The 22793-nt window shown below is 41.0% G+C and overlaps 1 protein-coding gene across 11 annotated transcripts in view; it reads left to right on the top strand.

Annotated features, from left to right (window-relative positions):
• Positions 1-22793, top strand: part of PARD3 (par-3 family cell polarity regulator) — an 835070-nt gene that overhangs the window by 327764 nt on the left and 484513 nt on the right. For all 11 annotated transcript variants that reach the window (XM_077491101.1, XM_077491100.1, XM_077491097.1 and 8 more), the window contains 2 exons: positions 16238-16326; positions 19948-20031. In XM_077491101.1, coding sequence (XP_077347227.1) covers positions 16238-16326; positions 19948-20031 — 173 coding nt within the window. The remainder of the gene's footprint in view (positions 1-16237; positions 16327-19947; positions 20032-22793) is intronic.

Here is a 22793-nt window from a genome sequence, read left to right as displayed (position 1 = left end):
GGAGACATTTAAGGCCTCAGATTTTTGTAAGTTGATCTTGAACTTAGACAAGCTACTGTAGCGTTTCAACTCCTATAACAAGGAAGGTAAGGAGGTAAGAGGCTCAGTAATATAAAATAAGTTTGTCAACGTACGCTGCCACTTTGTGTTGGTATTTGCCAGCTTCAGTGCCTCGGATGGATGAGTTACCTCTGATATGTTGTAGAAAGGGCTCCAGAGAGAGAACAAATAGGGGGGGACAGGTGATAACCCTGTCTGGTGCTGTTTTGAGATGAAAATTGATAACCTGCAATTGAAAATGATACCACTTATGCTTCATTAGATTTGTTTTCCCTTTTTTTGGTGGGTAAATTATTGACTTAATACATTTATATGGGTTAAACTTCAATAAACATTAAGCTGTATCCAGAGTACCATACCAATATACATTTTTTCTTTCTCCCTTTATAAATCCATGTCATTTATTTTGTATAACAGAGCTGATAAGTACTTTAATTGTGCACTAATACCAAGCAGTCGTATTTCCATTTGATGACAGTCCTATAACCCTGCTCTTCTATACCCCTGCTTTTAAGATAATTGCGCTGATTGCAGATTGCAAAGATCCCAAACAATATTAAAGACTAGTAGGGAAATATAAAACAATATGCCCTCTTAATAAAATTGTCTTATGTAGGAGGTCTTATTCTCAAATGGAGCTATATGTTGAAACAAAATGAGCGATGGATTAATGCTTTTGCCTGATTTGCCCGTTTGTTGACTCTTTAGTAAGAAAATAAAAGTTTTTGTTGGATCTTCTGCCCTTCCCAGAGCAGAACGTGTTTCAAATTTCTATTCCATCTCTAAGGAGACTGGCAGCCCACATAGCACCGTGTCTGTCGCACTCTTTTTTTTTTCACTTCACAACTGTGTTCTAGGACTTCTGTTCTTCAAGATCATTAATAACTGATAGACTGGCCCAAACTCACAATCTGGGCTGACAGTCTTTGTGTATCCTAAAGCAGCAATATTTTAAACTTCTCGCATCTGTCGGTTCTGAATGAATGAGAGCTTTTTTTTCTCTCTCTCTTTTTTGCCAGTTTTAACCATCTGCTTCTGTGCTTTGGAAGTGCGTTGATATCCGTTTGGTTTGTCTGCCTTTTTTGTATCTGTTTTGGTATATTTCTCTCTTTGTCACAGTGAATGGGATAGGGATGCCTGTTTTGAAAGGGCGCGCTGGCCCTCCATTTTGTTAGTACTGAGCAAGATTTTGGACTTAATGACCGTCACCAGCAGATCACTTCTAAAAGATGACCAGCCCTGTATAAGAAGCAAATCTATGCTTAAAGTGATTGTTACCCCCTCCCCCACCCCTCCAAAAAAAAATGCTCCTGTCTCTTTAAGGTACAAGCTGCTTTTGCTTTTTCAATTGCCTGTTTCTATCTTCTACAGCAGGGATTGCCAAACTATGGCCCTCCAGCTTTTGCAGAACTTCACATCCCATGAAGCATTGCAAAACTCTGACATTCACAGACATGACTAGGCATGATGGGAATTGCAGTTCCTGAACAACTGAAGGGCCATAGTGTGGAGACCCGGCTCTACAGTAGTGTTTCTCAACTCCAGTCTTCAAGGTGCCCCGACAAGTCATATTTTCAGGCTTTCCATTATTTTGCACAGGTGATTTGATCAGTTTCATTTTCTTAGTGATTACCACAGCCATTTCATCTGAGGGAAATCCTGGGGGCGCCTTGAGGACTGGAGTACCTGGTTGATCCTGCCTGGTCCTGATTGCCCTTCATGGCTGCTGTATTTGAAAGCATGGTCAGTATACGTGCATCTGTCATTGCAGCTTTCCTGCACTGTTAATGGAATATAGACAAGGCTGTTAAAGCGATCTGGATCATTTGAGTTTCCAACTTTAAAGGGGTTGTAAAGGTAATTTTTTTATTTTCTACATAGTTTCCTTTAAGCTAGTGCATTGTTGGTTCACTTACCTTTTCCTTTGATTTCCCTTCTAAATGTTTTTTTGCTTTGTCTGAATATCTCACTTCCTGTTTCTCCTCTGAGCTGGTGGTTAGTCAGCCAGAACAGCTTACTGAACAGCTTACTGAGGAGGAACAGGAAGTGAGAAATTCAGACAAAGAAAACAAAGAAAAAAAACATTTACAAGGGAAATGGAAGGAAAAGATAAGTGAACCAACAATGCACTAGCTTAAAGGAACCTATGTAGAAAATAAAAAATTTACCTTTACAACCCCTTTAACTTTCTGTCTTGAAATACTGCTGCATCCTGGCAACTTTAAGTATTGCACACTTCCAAGTGTGTGTATCCCTGTTACTGTTGACTAGATCTTCCTACTGCATCATATTGTCACTACAGGACATTGAAGTCAAGGGAACATACCAATATGTGTGGTGGGAGAGAAGAAGGTATCTAACCCACCCAAAAGTGTTCAGGTGGGCTTTTCTTTTTCTGCTATAATTTTTATGTATTTTTTAATATACTAGGTATTTTTTTGATGTGGAATGTGCGTAACTGTACTTATGACATCTGGAGGTGGAATCTAGCATCACAGACTGCAATGAATAGCTGATGGGGGTTTCTGTCTACATTTCTAAAATAAGAATGAAACATTATGTACGTATTGCTGTGTGTTTTTTTTCCCCTATCCTTGTCTTGAATAACTGCTGTCACAATAAAGAGGAAAGCTCTCATACAGTATCCCAGAATGCAGTACAAACCCAGCAGTTTTAATCGTTCCCTATACTGTTCGAGAGTGAAAAAAAGTGTTTTGGCTAGATTTTTTTTTTTTTTTATCCAGAACCAAAAAAAGTTTTGCCTTTACACTCGAAGAGTGAGCAGCCTTGATTTGTCTTTGCGCTTTATTTTCTATTTTGTCTAGTATTATTTTCAGTGGGATTTATCTCCCGTAAGAAGACTGAAGGTGGTAATAGACAGAATGTGCACTGCCCCACCTTTTCAGTCTAGTTTCAAACAGAGGAATGTAATGGCCTTCTTTCACATCTCAGGATGGAGTCTCTGCAGGGAGCGGATTCAATCATTCCTCTACCTGTGCCGTTCTAGCACTCTTCTTCCTCCTTTGTACCTTGCTGGCAGTTCACGTCATGACCTCATCTTCTCCGAGTCTTATATGCTTTGAAATCTGCTGGTCTCCCATGCTTTGTTACATCCCCTCAAATGCTTGAAAAGTTTCATTATATGCCCAGCTTCTTAAATCTTCTCTGTACTCCCCATACATTAAAATTCTTTCACCTTTTCCACAAGCACAGAACATTGAGGGGATTCTGTATTTGAAAGCTCAAAGAAACACGTGTGGCTCCTGTCTGTTCTCGCCTTGGTAGCTGGATGATCTGTTGAGTGTCGTCCATTAGGCTGTCTCTCATCAAGGCTCTACTAAAGAGCACAATCAACTTGGGGTAACGGGGAGCTGTCCTCAGTAGCATATGCAGAGGGCTTCATTAGTTATCTTGTGAGCACATATATACAAAAACCCTTCCTTCCGTTGTTAGAGCCTCGCAATAAAGGATCAAGGATGTATGTAAACTTTCCAGCATTGAGCCTAGGTTCACATTGATGCGATTTGGCATGTCAAATCGCATGCCAATTTGACGGCTATTGCTGACAATGGTACCCTCTGAAATGCTGTGACTCCGACTTTGCAGAGCCGCACCAATTACCAACAGTATTTTCTGTACTACTTTTGGTGACTTCGGGGCGCGATTTGTGTAGACATCTTTGCAGGAACCCGCACAAATGTCTCAGAAATCGCTCCCGTAGTTGGCCTGGCATGCAGGTATGAAATTGTGCAAGTTCAGCTGAATTTGCACAATTTCAATCCGACTGTCAGTGTGAACCTAGGCTTAATCTACACTGAAATTCCTGTTTAGAATGGCTTTACAATAAATGTTTCAAGTGAAGCAAGAACACAGGCCTGTAGATAGATTGAATGTAGACAATTGTAATTGCTCTTTGAACTTCTGGAGCTGTAGCCCAACAATAAGCAATGCAAAATATTATAATATATAATAATATAATATATATTATATTATTATAATAAAATATTCAGCCCATCTGTTTGGCCCTTAAAGGGCAGATGCCGCAAAAGACTTGCATCAGGGCTGTTCTAACTGCCAAAAGATTTGTAAGGTATTGAACAATTTCTTGTGATTCTCCAACCCTTTTGTGCCTATATGGCTGTATAGGGTGAGTGACTGCACTTTATATTTTTCTTTCTGGGTCATCCCCACTACTGATTCTTTGTCCAGTGAGCAGTTACTGAGCCAGGAATTAAGTGTCACCTGCCTGGTTGTTCAGGTGGTAAATCACAACAGTGGCTGAACAGAATTACAATAAGTTTAGCAGGTAAGCAGCACACATGTTTATTTCAAGTCTACAGATTTTATTTTAATTTTACAACAGAGTTGCTTTAAAGGTTGAGCATTACTACTAGACAGGATGTCAGATTCACTTTATATACCTATAGCTGTTGTGCAGTTTATGAAATTTATCTCTTTTCACCTTAACTATCTTGTAATTCAACAATTAAATGATGTTCTTGTGTTGTTGGTCAGCAAAATGTAGATCTGGGGGAAAGGGCATTTGTGTGTGTGCAGGTCAGGCCATACTGCAGGTGGTGAACAAAAACTTGTGACCATACACAGTAATCAAGTGCGATTGTTAGAAATGTATGCCGTTGATTAGGCATTATAGATGGAAGTTAGGTTGATAACAGAACCCTTGAACTAAAGCTAAATACAGCTTGCAGGATATTATTCTATAAATACAATCTAGCCACAGGCCGCTTTCTCCATAAATGCCTGATGCTTGTGCTCCTACTTTCCTGGCTCCAGATTTCTGATGGCAGCTGGATTTCACAATGGCTGACAATATGGAAGAACTGCTAGCATTCGTCTCCCTATTAGTACAGAGCAGCTGCTTAGAAGCACATGATCCTCCCACCACAATGCTCACAATTGTCCTGTGTGCGTTTTGTGCCAAGTCGCATGGAACCATAGCTTTATGCAAACGACAATAAGGCACTGCTGTTTCCCTTCTAACCTTCTCTGGGTCTTAGAACATGCCAGTATAATCAGCTGTGTGTGGCAGATCTGTTGAACAGCTTGGCCCCACACGAGAAAATTAAATCCCTGGTTCTGTTTCAGCAATAGCCAGTTGCATGTGTTTTTGATGCATTGCCTTAACCCTTTCATTGCCAATATACTTATTCTGTACAAGTAATGTACTCAAAGCTAAAATATTTGTCACAACTGAACAAAATATACATGTGGTGATAAATGGGGTTTCATAGCTGATATGGTGTTCCATATTCTATAGAAACAAACCGCATATGGGTCTTTCATGCAACTGTATGCTTGGCTTGGCTGTGTGTGTGTGTGTGTGTGTGTGTATGTATGTATGTGTGTGTGTATATATATATATATATATATATGTATATATGTGTGTGTGTGTGTGTGTGTGTATGTGTGTGTGTATATATATATATATATATATATATATATATATATATATATATATATATATATATATTATATAATGTGTATTTTTTTAAAAATGACAAACCTGTAATACATGTTCTGTGCAGTGATTTTGCACAGAGCGTTGATCCTCATTTTCTTTGGTCCACAGGCCCCTTCCTCCTGCCAAATGCCCCCACAGCAAGCAGTTTGCTATGGGGGCACCCAAGCAGGTTTTCTCCCTAGCCGATGCTCTGTGTGTTTATTCCCACACAGCTGTGGCTTGTGCCCTGTCCCTCGTGCATTCCTCTGGGTCACTGGCTGTAAAGGCACTTTACCGCTGTTATAGCTGCACTATTCGGCCATTAGCTGGGCACTTTTACCCCCGCTAGCGCACAAAGAAACGGTTAGTAGGGCCCATGTTGAGGCGCTGCCGAAGTGCTTTGCAGGCGCTTCGGGAGTGCTGCCCATTCATTTCAGTGAACAGGGCATTTTGGGAGCGGTGTATACAACGCTCCCGCACCGCCCCAAAGATGTTGCAGGTCTTTTTTTTTTTTGTTCCCATCCTGCAAGCACACCACCCCAGTGTGAAAGCACTCAGACTTTCACACTGGGGGGCTTGGGAGGTACTTTTCATGTGCTATTTTTAGTCCTAAAATGCTTGATATGCACCTCAGTGTGAAAGGGGTCTTAGGCCTCATGCACACAAAGCCGTTTGAATTTATGCTAGGTCATTCTGGTAGCAAGCTCCTGCATTTAAAGTTGTCTATAGAATCTACACATGTAATGCTTGTGCGAACATTTACATGCATACAGCATAAATAAATCCTATTGGCCACTGTCGCTGCCCAGGGCCAGAACATAAAAATAATGTAAACAATGGGTGGTGCCGCTGCTCATAATACACTAAAAAGGTTTATTTCTCAGCTTTAAATGAGTCATTCATGCAGTGACAGCATATGTGCAGAATGACCTTGCCCGATTCTGAATGACGGAAGGCTGCGCTCACTCTGTGCACACACCAGTGCCACATAGGACGACTCATTCAGGGCCTACGTAAATATTAGTCTTGTGTAATAAATGGCTTACTGATTGGGGACACCTGCTTGGTGACGGTGGCACAGATTTGGTTATTTTAGTTGACACAAGTGGACTTTTTGATTAGAAGAGCAACGGTGATTAAGACGGCACAGTTGGAGCAATCGAATTAAAATATCGCACAATAAGGACGCTATTTTTTTTGCAATTATAAATTAATGTCTTGTGTATATATTTTGGATAATATGGGGGCACAGTGATTATTTAGTGAATATAAGTATTAAGCATACTCTATTGAGAAGGGGGTAGTTAAAATAGTGAGTGGGAGGCGCAATCCCCTAAAGATATATATATATATATATATATATATATATATATATATATATATATATATATATATATATATATATATACATCATTTACTTACCCTGGTTTTTCTGGGGGGAGGACTAGGGGGATTGCAGCGGACCCTTAAGCACAGAAGGGGGAGGTTGAGCGCCGGTACAACTTGTTTTTTTGTGTAATAAATGGTTTATATATTGTTAAACTTTAGCTAAACTGTTATTACTGCCAACAGTAGGTAGAAACATCTGTTCCTTAATAATTCATATCATGGCAGAAGGGAGTTTTGCAGCAGTGCTGTAGAAAATACTTTATCCTCAAGTTTGGTGTGCACTAGGGTTGCACCGATACTAAGCATTTGCATGAGTATTGGTACTTGTGCAAATGCTCTGATACCTGAAACAGATACTTTCAGGCTCAGTTCTTTCATCTGTCAGCAGGATTTCCCCACTGACAGCTGAAATGTAATGGGGGGGGAGCCGACAATTATCGGTTGTTAAGGAGCGGGGCCGCTGCGTCCTTAACAACTGATGACTTATTCAGCTGTCAGTGGGGTTCCCTTGTTAACAGCTGAAGTGTAAACAAAGTCCTGGCAATTGGAGTGGTCATGAAAAAAAAAGCAGTCGTTGCTGAAACAGATAAAAATAAAAAAAAATTTCACTTCTATTTTTATAATGTAATAATAATTTTTTTGTTTGCTTTGTTTAATATTTTTATACCTTTTAACATATAGTAACATGTTTCACATTGAAAAAAATGGTGAAAAATCCTATAGCAAAAATACTGAAAAACATTGAAAAACTCACTGAAAAGCTACTGGCGTTTTTATAACATTATTATAATGTCCGGTCTGCATATGAGGCCTTATACTTATGATTCTTAGCTGCACTATTTTGAATATTATGGGTTGGTTTTGGAGACGCTTTACCGTGATTGTCTCCGACTCGACATATTCAGATTTCTGCTTGAGGCTTTATCTCAAAGAATTAATAATACCAGAAAAACCTTGATAACAGCCAGAAGACCTTATCTGTTAGAAATAATAAAGTAGTTACCAAAAGCCCATTAATTATTCTGCTCTTCAGGCAACAGCTTTATATGCGTGTTTTTGTCAATAGTTAGTTAATTAAGGTCTCCCTAAGGTTGAAAATTAAAGTGTACACCTCTTCTTTGAAAGACTGGATACAAAGTTCTCTGAGAAGAGTTGAGAGCGGTGTCCTCAGTTACTCTCTGCGATTTATTTACAGCCTAGACAGACATTCGGCTGAATTGCTTCCATGGGATGAGCAGAGGGTGATGGCGCTCTGTTATTTTATGTAGGTTTAAGCTCATTTTACAGCCTGTCTTGTCAAATGGTAGAGCAATGTGCCAGAAATCACTGGTGTGGCAGGGAACGTGTACTCTACAAGTAGCCGCCTTCATCATTATTACTGCAACGGGACAACAGGGACTGTCCCATCGCTAGAAGTGTTCTGATCTTGTCTGCCTTGTATTTGCCATTACGGATATATAAAAAGAAAGAGCTATGACTTCTAAAAGAGAGATTTGTAGGCGGTTTTAACCATATCCACCCAGAGTTAACATTTTCCTGAGTTAAAGCACTGTTAGTGTTATAGTTATTTTACCTTACCCTGTAGATCAGGGGTTCAAAGTGGACTTGAAAAAGGACTAAGACCGGCCATACAAGGAGCAAATTTCTTCCCTGCAGCCAAGCAGGTTGCAGGAAAGAAATTTGCTTGATTTCCCCCATCAATACAGACCGTGTTAATGTGAGGATTTCTCCTTTTGGGCCATTGTCTTCTCCCGGTGGTGCAGGGCAGGAAAAGTACTGGAGAATACAGGGATTATTGCTAGCGGCTATAGCAGCCGCTAGCAATAATTGCAGGTAAAACCTGGCATTCCGGTTGTATCCAGGTTGGTCAACCGTTCAACTTTGTACATTCAGCCTGTACATGAATGGTTCGGATCTCGGCCAGTTCAGGTTTTTGTATCGTATATGGCCTGCCTAAAGCTGGCCATACATTATACAATTTTCTTTAGATTTACCTGGACTATGTAGTGCGAGTGCCTGCCTGATTACATCCAAAGTAAAAGTGTTTTAGGCTTGATCTCATAAGGTTTTGGTAAACCTAAAAGAAAATTGGCACGGTAATTGGCAATTGTCTTCTTGGCGCGGGGGGCAGCCATCCCCACTGGCAGAAGATAACCAAAAGAGCATCCAGCAGGCTGGTTGTACCCAAGTTGATTGATTAACTTGGTACATTCAGCCTGCCCATTAAAGAGGAAGTAAACCCTGATGAGTTTACTTCCTCTTTTTTTTCCCTGCAAAGGTAAAGCATAATGGACTACTATGCATCGCATAGTAGCCCATTATGTGTCACTTACCTGACACAGGAGCCAGCGAAGTCGCCGCTGTCCCCTTTAGTCCGCCGCATCCATCTTGCTGGTGGCGTCTCGCAGCTCCGCCGCTGTCATTCGGCGAAGCCGCGATGACGTCACTCCCGCGCATGCGCACGGGAGTCGACAAATGCGGCAGCTCCATTCTTGGAACTGCCGCGCTCAGTGCGCCTGCGCGACGGTGCCCGTTTTCGGGCAAATATCTCCTAAACCATATAGGTTTAGGAGATATTGCTTGGACCTACAGGTAAGCCTTAATCTAGGCTTACCTGTAGGTCAAAGTGGTTTGTAGGGGTTTACAACCACTTTAATGGTTCGAATCTTCGACAGTTCGAACCGTGTATATCCGGCCTAAAAATGTTTAGCCTTCTAAGTAAAGGCACAAGAAAATAATTTAAATCCAGTAATCATGGACATACAAGCATTGAATTTTTTCTGGTTAATGGTAGGTGGCTCTTTTGGCAACAGTCATCGATTATTCAACTGACTTTTGTCATGGGGGGGAAATTGCTTGCGGAAGGGCGCTTTGCATCCGATCGAAAGCAGGCAGTTTTTGGGTATTCTGATAGAACTAGTATCCCCAATTCCCATCTACCTGTAGTACTACTGTTCTGGGGACAGCCCAAAATTTGGGATTTTCTTCCACTTTTAGTGACTACGGTAAACATGACAAACAGGTTGAACTTCCCTAAGGCCCCTTTCACACTGTGGTGGTGCGGGTGTCGGCGGTAAAGCGCCACTATTTTTAGCGACGCTTTACCGTTGTCTTAGCAGTGGTGTTCGACTGCTAGTGGGGCTGTTTTACCCCCCGCTAGCGGCTGAAGAAGGGTTAAAACTGCTCGTAAAGTGCCGCTGCATCGTCGCTTTGCCGGCGGTATAGCCGCGCTGCCCCATTGATTTCAATGGGTAGGAGTGATGAGTACACCACTCCAAAGATGCGGTTAGCAGGACTTTTTTTTACCGTCCTGCTAGCGCATCGCTCCAGTGTGAAAGCCCTCCGGCTTTTTCACTGGAGTGAAAAGAGCTGCTTTTTTCAGGCGCTACACAGGCGCTATTTTTAGCGCTGTATCGCCTGAAAAATGCCTCCGTGTGAAAGGGGCCTTAGAGAGGCACAGACATCAGTAAAAACAGGTGTTCTAACCCCTCTACTCCCTATCCAAAGCTAAATAAAAAAATGTATCAATAAAAAAAGCCTTATATTTTAAAGTAAATCTGTGCTTTGTCCTTGCTCGGCATAGTAAAAAGATTTTTTATTGGCCTTTTTCCTTGATGGGCATATTCATATTTCCTTCACTTTCTTGCCTATATGTTAGGCTGACAGAAGCAAAGAAAGTTCTGTGTAAGTTACGAGTTCCACTTGAAGCTTAACCACTTAACAACCGGCCCATAGCCGAATGACAGCTACAGGGGCGGTTGTTTAACTCTGGGAGGCCGTCATATGACATCCTCCCAGAATTCCGCTCTCGCGCGCCCCCTGGGGCACACACTCGAGAGCATCCGTGACCGCCGGGTCCTCGGGACCCGGCGCATCACGGATCACGGTAAACGGCCGCTCATCGCGGCCATTTACCACGTGATCGCTCCGTCAAATGACGGAGTCATCACTTGTAAACAAACCGGCATCATGTTATGTCGCCGGTTCCTCCCTCCCCCTCTCTGTACCGATCGGTGGAAGAGATCGGTGTCAGCAGCGCTGTGGGCTGCATCTGCAGTGCCCACATCGCTGCTCACCGAAATTTAACCCCTCAATTTCCTGCCATTACTCTGCAATACCCTGCCATTCCTCTGCAGTACCCGCCAATACTCTGCAACACCCTGCGATACCCAGCCATACTCTGAGATACCCAGCCATACTCGGAGATACCCAGCCATAGTCGGTGAGATACCCTGCAATACCCAGCCATAGACATCCCCCCCCCCCCCCCCCCCGCTGCCCTCCGGTGCTTCTACCGACTCGCCAATACGATCAAAGCCAGAATCTTTTTTTTATTTTTTTATTTCAGTCTTCCCAGCTTAGAGGTGAGATGCGTGGTCTTATTGACCCCATATCTCACTGTAAAGAGGACCTGTCATGCCATATTCCTATTACAAGGGATGTTTACATTCCTTGTAATAGGAATAAAAGTGATCAAAAAAAATATTTTTGGGGAAAAAAAGTCAAACTAAAATAAATAAAGTTAAATGAACAATAATTTTTTTATTTTTTTTTTTAAAGTGCACCTGTCCCCATGTGCTCGCATGCAGAAGCGAACGCATACGCAAGTCCCGTCCACATATGAAAACGGTGTTCAAACCACACATGTGGGGTATTGCTGCCAACATTAGAGCGAGAGCAATAATTCTAGCCCTAGACTTTCTCTGTAACTCAAAACTTATAACCAGTAAAAAAAATTTAATGCGTCGCCTATGGGGATTTTTAAGTAGCGACGTTTGGCGCCATTCCACGAGCGTGTGCAATTTTGAAGAGTGACATGTTAGGTATGTATTTACTCAGTGTAACTTCATCTTTCACATTATGCAAAAATTGGGCTAACTTTACTGTGTGTTTTTTTTTTTTTTTTAAGCACAAAACAGTTTTTTTCCCCCAAAAAAAAGCATTCGAAAAATTGCTGCGCAAATACCGTGCGAGATAAAAAGTTGCAATGACCACCATTGTATTCTCCAGGGTGTTTGCTAAAAAAAACATATATAATGTTTTGGGATTCTATGTAATTTTCTAGCAAATAAATGATGATTTTTACATGTAGGAGAGAAATTTCAGAATTGTCCTGGGTGCTCCACAACACCTGAAAGCGCTCCCTGCATGTTGGGCCTCTGTATGTGGCCACACTGTGTAAAAGTCTCACACATGTGGTATCGCCGTACTCGGGAGTAATAGCAGAATGTGTTTTGGGGTGTAATTTGTGGTATGCATATGCTGTGTGTGAGAAATAAACTGATAATATGACAATTTTGTGAAAAAAAAGGGAAAAAAATCTTGATTTTACAAAGAATTGTGGGAAAAATTGCAACTTCAAAAAACTCATCATGCCTCTTACTAAGTACATTGGAATGTCTTCTTTCCAAAAAGGGGTCATTTGGGGGGTATTGGTACTTTTCTGGCATCTTAGGGTCTCAAGAATTGAGTACTTCAGGTGTGATCAATTTTCAGATATTGGCACCATAGCTTGTGGACTCTCTAACTTTCACAAAGACCAAATAATATCCACCAATTTGTACTTATTTTTACCAAAGATATGTAGTAGTATAAATTTTGGCCAAAATTTATGAAGAAAAAATTACTAATCTGCTAAATTTTATAACAGAAACAAAGAAAAATTCATTTTTTTACAGAATTTTCTGTATTTTTTCTTTTATAGCACAAAAAATTAAAAACAGAGCGGTGATTAAATACCACCAAAAGAAAGCTCCATATGTGTGAAAAAAAGGACAAAAATTTCATATAGGTCCAGTGTTGCATGACTGAGTAATTGTCATTCAAAATGTGAGAGTGTCGGATGGAGCCAACACACGATCTGAATTTCCGACAACACAGTCCGATCACACATTTTCTACAGGGCATTAGTGTTTACGGACTAAAACTGGTGCTAGCTAAACGACATTGGCCTTTTTAATTTTGTGCTACTAAAGTATTTCAACCCTTGCTAAACACTATGGACTTTGCTGTTTTAGCGTGTTTTAGATAATGTATTATCTAAAACACGCAAGTAGTATAATAATAGCATGATAGTTGCACTGCATACATAGGGACCTTTCCTAAAGCATGTAAATATAGGTGATAGCTGCAGAGAGGAATCTTGAGACTCTCTGCATTTCACGTAAGATATAAAACGTTTCTTTCTCTAAAGGCTTGTTGTTGATAGACTATAAAGTTCAACCACCTAGACCAGTGATGGCGAACCTTGCCACTCCAGATGTTTTGGAACTACAATTCCCAGGATACTCATCTACACTGCAGAGTGCATGAGCATCATGGGAAATGTAGTTCCAAAACATCTGGGGTGCCAAGGTTCGCCATCACTGACCTAGACCATCTCTGAACGTGAAGAATGCTTTACCACAGGCATGGATTTAATTCTTTTGCCACAATTGCATCCTATTGTGGAATTGAGAAGGCAGTTATGTACCTATAGGTAAAATAGACTGATTGAGCCCAATATTTTGAGATCATAATACAGGTTAAAAAGAATATTATAAATGAAAGGGTTATTTCGGGATATGTTTATCTTGATTTTGACTTTGAGTTAATGCATCCTTAAGATGACAAGAAGAGTGACAGCTTCTACATTATGTGTGCAATCATTGCCCCCTAATGCGTTTAAGACCTACAATTACAGTCTTCCCCAGCAGCAACTGGAATTGCAATTTACTGCTTCCAAAATACTAACCTGTTTAGACCCCTTGTTTACATTTATACGGCTGTTTGGTGGGTTCAAGCCGCTGGTTAACCTTTTAAAATGCATTACTTGGCTGGTGCTTAAGAGAGATAGATGTGATAGAAGTGTATATTAGAGGCTTTCAAAACACAGGATCATCAATCTTCAGGCAGCCTGGGTTCACGCAGCGAAGCCGTTATCCGAGGCGCAGAGTAAATCCACAGACACAAGCCGAACACATGCAGGCGCACTTGTTTTTCAGCCTCTCGGAGGAAATGTCAGTAGAACATTACAGGCTGCTCCGGCTTCGCCTGGGTAGACTTTTAATAATTTAATATTTTTATTCCGTGTGCCAACCTCTCCTTATCGTTTTCTTGATTGATACAGACGCTCAAAGATTCCCAAATCTGTTTAGGAACCATGCTGAGTTTTCCGTGCTTAATTCTGTTTAGTTGCATGAGTGATGAGGGACATAAATTCTTAATTATTTTTGTTCTCAAAAAGTCAAAAAATATTACATCATAAAGTGAGCGTTATTTTCTCATTTTTCTGTAATAGTGTGTTTTAATTGCACTGATAAAGTGTTTCTGTACAGACCGTGTGGCGCCAGAGCTAAGGGATGCCGCTGTGCTGTTTACATTCTGTAATAATGACCCACAGTAATATTTGTGTCAACAGTTTGCCATACACACTTACCTATGAACTTGTGATATTTTTCTTATTCTGCAAAAAAAAAAATCATTGATTCCTACCAAATAGCTGCTTCTGCTTGTGTGCAAGTTTCAGTAGGTGCTACTAGTACGTTTGTGCAGTCTGACTCCTAAGCAAAAAAATCTTCTGTGGTATATGTCCAGGAATGATTACCTGTACAGATACACAACTGTCCTCAAATGACTCGGAGTCCCTTGTGATCCATTTTTTTTTTAATGACCAAACTAGAAAATCTCTGTGTTGAGAATGTCTGTCCACCTAAGCCACTCAGTATTGCCTCCTCGCCACTCAATATCCATTAATTACAAACAATGCTCATAATTAGGAGCATCACTTGGAATTGGCTGCTTATCAATGACCACCCTTAACCCAGTTGATTATCCAATATAATTGGACACCTTTAGGGATGTATGTCATTGGTCATGAGGGACATATGAGGGCTGCCATTGCTGGCCTCTTTTTAAAAATGCTTATTGGGCATCAATACTTGAGTCACAGACCCTGAATGAGAATGCTGTAAATGGGTATCTGTAAAGTGTTAGATTTCCTTACCTCTATACTTGATCCAGGTCAGTCACTCAAAGTATTGAACCAAAAGCATGGCAGGAAAACAACCTACTAGCATTTTCAAAAGAAATAGTCCACAATGGCAGCATGCATGAGTCTCTAAAGGCTAACTAAACTTTGAACTAACATTTGAGTTTTGGACAGACACTGGTGAACTGCATTACCTGCTGGCTTAGTCCTTGAAATTCCAGTTGTGGGATAGTGTCTGTAGCGTATTTGCAAATTTTGGATTGTTTGTCTCTCCACTGACATCCCCAAGAGGTATTAGCTGATATGTGATTTCCAATAGTTTTTTTTTTTTTTTTTTTTTTAACAAGAATGATTCCCAATAGTTTGAAGAATTTTTCCCATTGTTGTTGCATTTGCCAAAATACTTTATTTTTTTTATTTTTTTTTTATCCGATATTCAGCTCTGTTTATGTTTTGGTTGGACTTTAATTGTCACAATAAATCTCTCATAGTTGCGTTCTCTAATTATTTGTGTAGTCTGGTTATTTGTTTGGCAAGGAGAGCACCAAAATGTGGCTTTGTGACACCTGCATAAGTTGAACTGAATTCTGGTGTGGAAGTTGTACCGCTGGGGCCACCAAATAAGACATTTGATTCAACTTGCCAGCAACCATTCAAAAACTAAAATATGTTTAGAGCTGGAAATGGAATTGAACCCTTTAGTGACTGATGGTAAAACCAATGTAATGCTTGAACATATTTTACTCTTATTCAGAAGTGGAAGTAAACACGGGGCGGGCTTACAGTGACTGATCACTGTTATAGCCAATCAGAGGTGACCTAGAACTGGGGTCCCGGGTCTTGATTGTTAGTATGAGACCCAATTTCTGTGCTGGGATTGCAATGTGCGGTGCGCTCCCAGCGCAAAGAGGTATGCATATATGCAGTCCATGTAGGGGCTGTTTAGAGATGGTGGGCCATAGATCATGTTTCATGTTAAATGCTAAATAAGGGTATAAGGTGATCCATGGTTAAAAAGATGAACCTTTTATGAATACATATAGCACAACAAATAACTTTGTATGCTGTAAAATTTAAACTGCTCTCTTGAATCAAGACAGCATACAGAACTGTAGCGCTGCAATTCCTTTTTATGTGGAAATTCTGTGCCAACATTATACTTGTTTTATTTCTTCCTAGACCTCTGTGTGCCTACGGTATCTAGAATATACATTATGCATGTTCATTAGAACACCCGACATAAATTTTGGATCACTCCTAATTATCGCTTCCCATGCTTCAAACGAATCGTGAAAAGCATTGAAATGTCTCTTTAGTATCTCAATGATGTTTAAGCATATGTTGCATTCCCATTTCAGGAAGAGGAAGATGGAGAAGAGATCAGCCGGGTTGAACCTGTTGGTCACGCAGACACTGGTTTGGAGCGAACCTCAAGCTTCTCCCTTGAGTGAGTATTAAAGCCAATTCCCTACCAAGGCTAAGGATTTCAGATTTAACATATTTCCAAATACACAGCGGCTACAGAATAATCGCTGTACTGCAGAATGTGTCTACACATATGGTTAAAAAAAAAAAAATCTAAGAATATTACTATTAGAGTGGTATGAGGTCCTCGCTGTTTAGATAGAAGTCATATTAACTGAATCAGTATAGAACATGTAAAAATTAACAGACCACATTAATTAAGGTAGTACCTCTAGCGTTCCTTGAATAGCAAAATCTACTTCTCCCAATCCTAATGCATGTTCTAATGTCTTGGCAGTTTAGCTCATATGGCTGCCAGGAGCATTGTGACCGTTTCATGACATTGGATGCAGTGACTGTATTTTTTTCAGTCCGACAGAACTGGTCTGTTAGACATGAGATGAGAGGATCGTAAAGAAATAACCTCTGTGCTGGACTATTAAGTGGGAAGCAGAGCCTGACAATGTATATTTTATATAAATATATATTGTTATAGCCCCAAACTTGTATAGTTTGTTATGGCAAAAGGTGTATGACTATGCGTTTAGAACGCACTCATGGCATATCAGAATTCACAAGGGGGACGGGGGTTGGGGTTATGGTAGGCTACTGGCCAAATACTTTCTATGTCGCTAAGCATTCACCACACCCTATTCACACACCCCCCCACAGCAACCTTAACTGTTCTGTGTACAGGCATCCCCCACTTTTAAGTACACAATGGGGTTTATTTGCTAAAGCTGGAAAGTGCAAAATCAGACTCACTTCTGCATAGAAACCAATGAGCTTCTAACCCCCGATTGTTCAAAGAAGCTTTAGTAATGAAACCTGGAAGCTCATTGGTTTCTATGCAAGAAGGGAGCCTGATTTTGCACTTTCCAGCTTTAGTAAATAAACACCATGTACTTAAAAGTGGGGTATGCCTGTATTCATGTTTGACAACACAAGCATGAATGTTTTCTGATTGACAGTTGGTTCACACTGACCCCATGTTCATTACAAGTTTTGGACAATCCAGTCAACCTCCATTCCTATCAAAATGATAGCTAGCAAGAAATTTCGGATGAAATGGAATGATAATGGGTTTTAATGAATATCACCAACACTGAAAAGGTTTGAGTTAGAAGAAATGTTGTACATAACCATTTCTTTTTGTCTAATTTTTAAAAGCACATAGAATGCATAGCATAAATGGCTTGATATCACATTGTATATAATACAGCTCAACATGTTGTATCTTATACAACCCTGGCAAAAAGTATGGAATCACCACTCTTGGAAAATGTTAATTTAATTGTGTAGAAAAAAACAACGAATTGCAGGCATGCCTCAACACTATTTTCATTTAACATTCCAACCTTCTGGCTTTTTTTTTTTTTTTTTTTTTTTTACTCCGATAATATTTGTTGAAAAAAGTTTTTACAACTTAAAACTAAAACAAACATATATTCCCACTAAACAAGAGAGAGAAAAAAGGAAGCAACTTCATTTTATGCTTTTGGCTTTAAGAAACACTTAAAACTATAAAAAGAAAGAAAACTGTAGCCAATTGCAACAATTGTTGCAGACGAAGCAGAGAAAAAAAAAATGGAATCACTCAATTCTGGGTATTTTTTTATTTTGGAATAGCCATGTACTTTGCAGTTCTAAAACAAACATCTGCATCAGATTACATCTGCTAATTAGTCTGCAGTTAGAGTGCTTGCACACCTTCTGATTGACATGAATCATGGCTTCAACACAAGAAATGACAGTTGAAACAAAGGAGAGGATTAAAAAACTTCAAGGAGGTAAATTATCACGGAGTGTTGCAGAAGATGTTGGTTGTTCCAAGTCATCTGTGTCTAAAAGCTAGACCAAGTACAACTCAAATGGGAAGGTTGTTATAGGGAAGCATACTGGTAGACCAAGGAAGACCTCAAAGCATCAAAACAATATGCCTTGAAAACACAAAATGCACAACAAAACAACTGGGGAACAAATAAATGGTCAGAAACTGGAGTCAAGGCCTGTGACCGAACTCTAAGACATGGCCTAGGAATGGAGTTTACATACAGAAAAGCCAAACGAAAACCATAAACACCTAAACAGAAATGCATGTCCGGTAAAGGTACGGGGGAGATGACCATCATTAAATCTTCAATAAATGCACAAGCTTTATTTTGAGATTTTGGACTCTTTTCTTATTGCATCATTTGAAAGTATGTTCGTGATGATGACCTACTTTTCAGGATGATAATGCATCTTGCCATACTGCAAAAGCCATGAAAACTTTCCTTCAAGAAAGACATATGTTGTCAATGGCATGGCCTGCAAATAGTCCGGACCTCAATCCAGTTGAAAATTTATGATGGAAATGAAAGAAAATGGTCCATGACAAGGCTCCAACCTGCAAAGCTGATCAGGCAACTGCAATAAGAGAAAGTTGGAGCAGGATTGATTAACAATACGGTTTGTCAATCGTTAAATCCATGCCTCAGAGAATTCAAGCTATTGTTATTAAAGCCAGAGGTGGTGCAACAAAGCACTAGTGGTGTACTGTAGTATTTTTTTTTTTTTTTCATGATTTATTATTTTCCTCAGATCTTGATCTGCAAAAAGAGTTGCAAATGACTACAGTTTTCTTTGCTTATTTTGTAAGGCCCCTTTCACACGGAGGCGCTTCTAAACTGCCAGTAAAACACTGAGCGCTTTTGAAGAGCTTTTCAGGTGCTTTTGAAGAGCTTTCCATTCATTTCCATGGAGAGGGGCGTTTTTTCACCTTTCACCTGAAAAGCGCCTCAGTGTGAAAGTGGTCTAAGTGTTTCCTAAAGCCAGAAGGCTTGAATGTTAAATGAAAATAGTTTTGAGGCATGTCTGTGATTCATTTTTTTTTCTACACAATTGAATGAACATTTTCCATTTTTGCCAGGGGTTGTACAACATAATATAACAAGAAAATCAAAGTCCAGATTGCATCCATCATTTTTTGTTTTCATGAGCTTAGAATATATATACAAACATTTACCTGATAGTTTTTTGTGTTTTTTTTTTTTTTGTTTTTTTTTTCTTATCAGAAAATTCTACTTATCTCCACAAGAATTATATTCTGTTTATCTAAAAATGTTTTTCTGTAAAAAAAAAAAAAAAAATTCATTCAGCACAAGAACCTTCATGCCAACATTGACATACCTGTTTTTTTTGTTTTTTTTTTCTTATCAGAAAATTCTACTTATCTCCAAGAATTATATTCTGTTTATCTAAAAATGTTTTTCTGTAAAAAAAAAATAAAAAAATAATTCAGCACAAGAACCTTCATGCCAACATTGACATACCTGTTTTGCTTGTATTTATGCTCAAACGTGAATGCACAGTACTGTACTATACTGAGAAAGTATTCGATTTGACTGTTAGAATTGATTTAGCTTTGTTTATTTTGCTGTCCTTTTTGCATGCTGTCAGGCTGATTTTGAGGTATGTTGTATTTTCTTCTTCACCTCCCAAACTCTGTTTGCTGTTTGTACTTCATTGTATATAGAACTCATTTATTGTTCCAGTAACAGTTGAGGCTCATAATATCATAAGATATTGTGCACTATTAATCTTTTATCCATCTTCATTACAGTGACATGGTGAAACTAGTGGAAGTCTCCAATGATGGTGGACCTCTGGGCATCCATGTAGTGCCTTACAGCTCCCGTGGTGGCAGGTAATGATCATGGCCTCGTTGGCTAAAACCATTTTTTTTTATTATATGGCTCATTTCTTTTAATGCACTTTCTATTAAAACAATAGCCTATTTTTGGTTAAATGTGATAGGGACAAGTTGAATAGAATGCAGTGCTTATGGTTCCATTCTTCTGTGAATATCTGAAGCTTTGTAGACCCTTTGTTTATCCCCCTTTATTGGCAGATATGACTCCTGTACTGAATTCAGTGGTGAATATTCCAGTGTAAGATACTACTGTGCTACAGTGTAAGCAACGAGGGAGTAAAACAAACCTGTACTAAAAATTCACATAGGTGCCAGCCTACCACAAGTTGCAACCCTACAAAGGGTACTGACTTCAGTGAAAGACTTTTTTCTTAATGTATGGGCCTCTAGCAAATTTTGGCACCTGGATTTTATTTAGAGATTTGTCTTGCACAAGACTTTTAAAGAGGTTATAAACTTTGGAAAAAAAAACAAAAAACCCTGCAAGACAAAGGCATAATGAGCTAATATGCATCGCATACTAGCTCATTATGAAATGCTTACCTTAGAATGATACCCTGGGTCAGCTTTGGCCCTCCAAGTTCAGTGTGGACATCTTCCACCAGAGTTACTTCTGGGTTCACGGCTCCAGTGCTGTGATTGGCCCGGAGCTGGGATGACATCACTCCCACACATGCGCACGAGAGCCCTCGGTCATGGCACGACTCCTGAAGAAACTGCACCAGCGGCCGTTTCTTCAGTGTGCATGTTCCGATGATGTCGGCAGCAGTGCATTTACTGAGTATCTCCTAAACTGTGCAAGTTTAGGAGATAGTCATGGTACCTACAGATGAGCCTTGTTATAGGCTTACCTGTAGGTAAAAGTGATGTAACAGGGTTTATAACCACCTTAACCAGTTGCCGACCGCCGCACGCCGATGTACGTCGGTACAATGGCACGGGCAGGCATAAGGACATACATGTACGTCCCTTGCCTCCCGCGGGTCGGGGGCCCGATCGGGCCCCCGCCCGGTGCCTGCGGCGGTCGGTATTCGTACGGGAGCGATCCCGGACGAGGGGACGGCCATTCATTCATGGCCACCCCCTCGCGATCGCTCCCGACGAATAGAAATCCCCGGTGACATCACTTCCTCTCCTGTAATGTAAACACAGGAGAGGAAGTGATGTATTCTCTCCTCCGTGTCGGTATTTTTCGTTCCGACACGGAGGAGAGCGGATCAGTAAGTTGCACCAACACTCACACACACAGTAGAACATGCCAGGCACACTCACACCCCCCCTTTACCCCCCGATCACCCCCCCAATTACCCCTGCCCCCCAGTCACAGTGACACCAATGTCATTTTTTTTTTTTTTTTTTTTTTTTTTGCATTGGTGTCATTTGTGACTGTAATAACTGTTAGGGCAGTTAGAGTTAGCCCCCTTTAGTTCTAATGTACCCCCCTAACCCCCCCAATAAAGGTTTAACCCCGTGATCACCCCCCGTCGCCAGTGTCACTAAGGCTGGGTTCACATTGCAGCGGTTTATGAGAACGAATGTGATTCGCACCGCACTGCAGTGCAAATCACATCCGATCTCTGTGCGATTCGAGTTCAGCCATTCGCCGCACCCGCCGCACCCGCCACACCCGCCGCACCCACCGCAAATTCGCACGGGACCCTTTTTTTGGCCCGCAGCAGAATCGGATCGCATGGGTGTTCACACCATGCGATCCGAGTTTGCAGATCGCACTGCGATATGCGAACTGATCTGGGGGTGTCAGTAACATTTCACTGACACTCCCAGCAGTTCGCATAGGGCAGTGTGAACTGCCGCCGGGAGGCATGCGATGCGGGAACCCGCCGCGGATTTGCGGCGTTTCCGCATCGCTCCAGTGTGAACCCAGCCTAATAAGCGATCATTTTTCTGATCGCCGTATTAGTGTCACAGGTGACGCTAGTTAGGCAGGTAGGTATTTAGGTTCGCCGCAGCTTTTTATAGCGCCAGGGACCCCCATATACTACCGCATAAAGCCCCCTGATTGCCCCCTAGTTAACCCTTTCACCAGTGATCACCATATAACTGTTACAGGTGACGCTGGTTGGTTAGTTATTTTTTTATAGTTTCAGGGCACCCGCCATTTATTACCTAATAAAGGTTTAACCCCCTGATCACCCGGCGGGTGTCATTTGTGACTAATAACTGTTAGGGCAGTTAGGGTTAGCCCCCTTTAGTTCTAAGGTACCCCCCTAACCCCCCCAATAAAGGTTTAACCCCGTGATCACCCCCCGTCGCCAGTGTCACTAAGGCTGGGTTCACATTGCAGCGGTTTATGAGAACGGATGTGATTCGCACCGCACTGCAGTGCAAATCACATCCGATCTCTGTGCGATTCGAGTTCAGCCATTCGCCGCACCCGCCGCAAATTCGCACGGGACCCTTTTTTTGGCCCGCAGCAGAATCGGATCGCATGGGTGTTCACACCATGCGATCCGAGTTTGCAGATCGCACTGCGATATGCGAACTGATCTGGGGGTGTCAGTAACATTTCACTGACACTCCCAGCAGTTCGCATAGGGCAGTGTGAACTGCCGCCGGGAGGCATGCGATGCGGGAACCCGCCGCGCATTCGTGGCGTTCCCGCATCGCTCCAGTGTGAACCCAGCCTAATAAGCGATCGTTTTTCTGATCGCTGTATTAGTGTCACAGGTGACGCTAGTTAGGCAGGTAGGTATTTAGGTTCGCTGCAGCTTTTTATAGCGCCAGGGACCCCCATA

This window comes from Lithobates pipiens, unplaced genomic scaffold (assembly GCF_037356315.1).
Source record: "Lithobates pipiens isolate NorthernLeopardFrog02 unplaced genomic scaffold, aLitPip1_a1.2 Scaffold_19, whole genome shotgun sequence".
Taxonomy (NCBI): Eukaryota; Metazoa; Chordata; class Amphibia; order Anura; family Ranidae; genus Lithobates; species Lithobates pipiens.
This window is presented reverse-complemented; position numbering and strand designations above follow the sequence as displayed.